Raw genomic sequence first — 3626 nt, 5'->3', positions numbered from 1 at the left:
CCCTGGATCTTCCAGCTTCTCCCACATTCTGGTCATGCTTCAATCTATCTTGGACCCCTAAAACGTCAAACCAAAACTAAGTGTAGGTGAATTGCCTAACCTCAGAACTCCCTCCCCACACACACAGCATGGCCCCTGTTCAACTGCATGGCCTCCTGACTTCAGGACACCCAAGTCTTTTCCTTGTGAGCACCTTTACATCTGTTTCTGCTATGTAAGCCAGACTTCCATGGAGCAGTCCAGCTCTTCTTCCATGCTACATTTGAAAACTCTCATTGTGTGTGTGGTATGTGTTGTGTGTGTGTGTGTACGTGTGTGTGGTGTTTGTGGTGTGTGTGTGTGTGTGTGTGTGTGTGTGTGTGTGTGTGTGTGTGTGTGGTGTTTGTGGTGTTTGTGGTGTATGTGTAGTGTGTGTCTGTATATGTTCTGTGTGACATGTATGTGTGTGGTGTGGTATGTGTGTGTGTGGTGTATGGTGTGTTATGGTGTGTGTGTGGTGTGGTGTGTGTGTGTATGTGTGTGTGGTGTTTGTGGTGTGGTGTGTATGTGTGTGTGTGGTGTATGGTGTGTTGTGGTGTGTGTGTGAGTGGTGTGTGTGTGATATATGATGTGTTGTGGTGTGTGTGGTGTATGGTGTGTTGTGGTGTGTGTGTGAGTGGTGTGTGTGTGTGTGTGTTATGGTGTGTGAGTGGTGTGTATGTACTCTTTCTCCATCTGTCTGTCTCTCTGTTTCTCTGTCTCTCCCCTCTTTACCTGTCTCTCTCTGTCTGTCTCTGTGTCTCTTTGAGTCTGTCTCCTCTCTGTTTCTGCCTCTCTGCCTCTCTGTCTCTGTCTCTCTTCTCTGTCTCCATGTCTGTCTCTGTCTGCCTGTCTCCAGTGTTTAGTGGCCTAAGAATCCCCTCCAGGAAACACTCCCTTCTCCCAGCGTTGACCTCAGCAATCTCAACACTGTCTCACCCACACTAGAAGCATGTATCAGACATCCATAAAGCTTTCCAAAACACTCCAGGACAGAAAAGCACAGGCTCTAAAAGAGTTAGATGGTCCTCGGTTCAAATCCCAAGTTGGCCAGCTTTGATCTTGGGCAATTTACTCTGCTTGAGCCTGTTTCCTCATAACCCTAAAGTGAAGTGTGTCCGGGAATATACTGTGGCTGATGACTCTAAGCTCTTATGTGGTTATCAGGGTTACTGTTGCTAAATTAACACAGTCACTGCTTCAGCTAAACCAGAGCAGAAGCTGCTTAGAGCGGAGATACAGCCCTTCTAGGCAGACAGTTGATGGGTGTATGGTGTGCTTAATCATGGGTCACAAGGTCCTTTGTGAAGGCCAACTTGAGGGGACCCAAATATTTGCATCTTATTTAAAAGAGTCTGTGAATAAGAGAGTGAATGAAGCTGGAGCAGTAGGTCAGAGAGTGAGCTAGGCTACAAGGTCTGGACTAGTGAGACCTCTGGTCCCTCAGGGTGATGTATGGCAGCATTGGAAAGGACCAAAGAAATGATGTATAAATCAGGCCAGGCAGTGGTGGTGCACACCTCTAATCCCAGTACTCAAGAGGCAGAGGGAGGAGGATCTCTGTGAGTTAGAGGTCAGCCTGGTCTACAAAGCTATTTTCAGAACAGGCTCCAAGGCTACAGAGAAACCCTGTCTTGAAAAACCAAGATAGGCAGGCAGGCAGGCAGGCAGGCAGGCAGGCAGGCAGGCAGGCAGGCTATATGAATCAGTGAAACAGGCTGACTATAAACACAAGTCACTGTGAGTGTTAATGGCTCCTGTCACAGTGATTGTTTCAGTACCCCCCAAGAGACTTGCCCCACAAACAGTCTGATTGGTTGAGGGGTTTTTGAGACCACAAGATGTTAAGTGAGCACAAGTGGACTTGGAGCACTAGTCACCCATTAACATGGAGAAGACATAGAGGACAGCGCTCTGCTTCCCGAGGTCACTTTACCGTGTGGAAACAGCACTGTCCTGCCTTCAGAAGGTGAGTGGAGGGGCAGAGGACCGTGGGTACATTGTCTCGTAAGACCACAGACCCTAGCAACTCCTGTCCCAGTCAAATGCAGGCATTGCTGTCACTGTTTTATTGTGCCATCTTATAGGTGTCACCATCCGTGCCCTGGAGATCAGAGCATTCTACTGTCCAAGCCCTAACAGGGTCCAGCATTCGGAGCAGCCAGTCTAGGGGCTAAGTGGAGAGGAAGCAGGGTTGAACAAAAGCAGTAAGGAAAAGAGGCAAACTGAAAAATGGAGCAGTGACGTCAGAAGTTACACAGTGTAGCCATCTGAGGCCATTTCAGGATGTGGGCAAGCCCCCTCACTAAGCCCCTGGCCTGTCTCCATGTAGATCACACATTGACAGGTGTCAGTAAACCAATTGTTAAGTCATAAATCACGAAAGCCTGGAGTCTTTAAGAGAAAGGTAAATCTGTTCAAAACAACTGGTTTTAAAAATATACGGGGGTAGGGGTGCTACACATCCAAGCAACTATACCATTACAAACAGGAAACAGTTCGAGGTGAAGGTTACAGGTCTGACTTAGCGTCTGGGCCTCCTTCCTTGACGAGGCTGGATAAACGGAACTTCACCCAAAAAACCATATTGAGGTTTTTTTTTTTTTTTCTTTCTTTTTTTTTTCCCTCTCTGCATGATGTTATTTTGGTAGCAGAAAAGCAATAAAAACGGGGAAGGGGAATAAATGGGGACTTAGCGTTTGTCCTCCCATTAAAAAAAAAAAAAATCTTCCAGTTGCCCGGCAGCACAGGCGCACGCGCAGGCCGTTCAGTCTGCCAGGCTCTTCCTGGTGACTCTGAGCGGTTCGTGGCTACTGACCAGCATCTTCTCCAGACGCTGGCAGTGTTCGCGAAGCTGCTTCTCCCGGGGCAGGAGGAAAGTGAGCACCTTGTTGCGAACGATGCCACGGTCCTCCTCCTCCCTCAGCCGCTGCTTCACCCGGGCAGCCTGCTCCTCCTGCTGTGCCAGGATGCCGTTCATCTCGCAAAAGGCATCCTCCAGGTAGCCGATAGCCTTCAGAGCCTCCTTCTTGAAGTCCTCCAGCTCCCTTTGCACCGCGGCCACTTTCTGCCGCAGGATCTCCAAGTCGGCAGGCAGAGGGAGGCAGGAGGGCCATGACGGAGACAGGGAAAGGTCCCCAGACTGGAGCCCACTCTCCACCATCTTCTTGCCCTGTAAGGTATTCACCTTCATAAGAATGGACCCTGCCTGAAAGAGGGCTTCCATCATCTGCTCCTACAGAGAGGAAGACAAGAAACCAACAGAGTCAGAGTTATTTGGGGACAAGAGGCACTGTTATTTGCAGTAGATAGACCCATCTCATTGTGACATCAGACCCTTCAGCCAATCAGAAGGGAAGGCCCAGTTCACTACTTTGCATATTGCAGCTTCCTTGTTTGATATCCTACAATTTTACCCATGCTTCCCAAGTCTCCTGGGACGAAGTTTCTCATTAATTCACCCCGGTTTCAGAACCTTTAATCCCAAGAGCAAGCCAAGTCCAGAGAGTGTAAAAAACTGGCCAAGGCAAGGCAGGCCAGGTCAGGTTCACAGACTGCTGACACTGAGCAACCTCCCACCCCGCAAGGAGCATGGCCTAGTATCTGGG

General features: G+C 49.1%; 1 protein-coding gene across 1 annotated transcript; it reads right to left on the bottom strand.

Annotated features, from left to right (window-relative positions):
* Positions 1 to 2770: 2770 nt before the first annotated feature.
* On the bottom strand, positions 2771 to 3311 carry Ccdc182 (coiled-coil domain containing 182). Its single transcript, XM_051183261.1, has one exon. The coding sequence runs from the start codon at positions 3245 to 3247 to the stop codon at positions 2786 to 2788; it is 462 nt and encodes a 153-aa protein (XP_051039218.1). The 5' UTR covers positions 3248 to 3311; the 3' UTR covers positions 2771 to 2785.
* Between the last annotated feature and the right edge of the window lie 315 nt (positions 3312 to 3626).

This window comes from Phodopus roborovskii, unplaced genomic scaffold, assembly GCF_943737965.1.
Source record: "Phodopus roborovskii unplaced genomic scaffold, PHOROB, whole genome shotgun sequence".
Classification (NCBI taxonomy): Eukaryota; Metazoa; Chordata; class Mammalia; order Rodentia; family Cricetidae; genus Phodopus; species Phodopus roborovskii.
This window is presented reverse-complemented; position numbering and strand designations above follow the sequence as displayed.

Coding starts and splice junctions, on each gene's coding strand:
- Ccdc182 (XM_051183261.1), bottom strand. CDS start 3,247: ATGATGGAAGCCCTCTTTCAGGCAGGGTCCATTCTTATGAAGGTGAAT.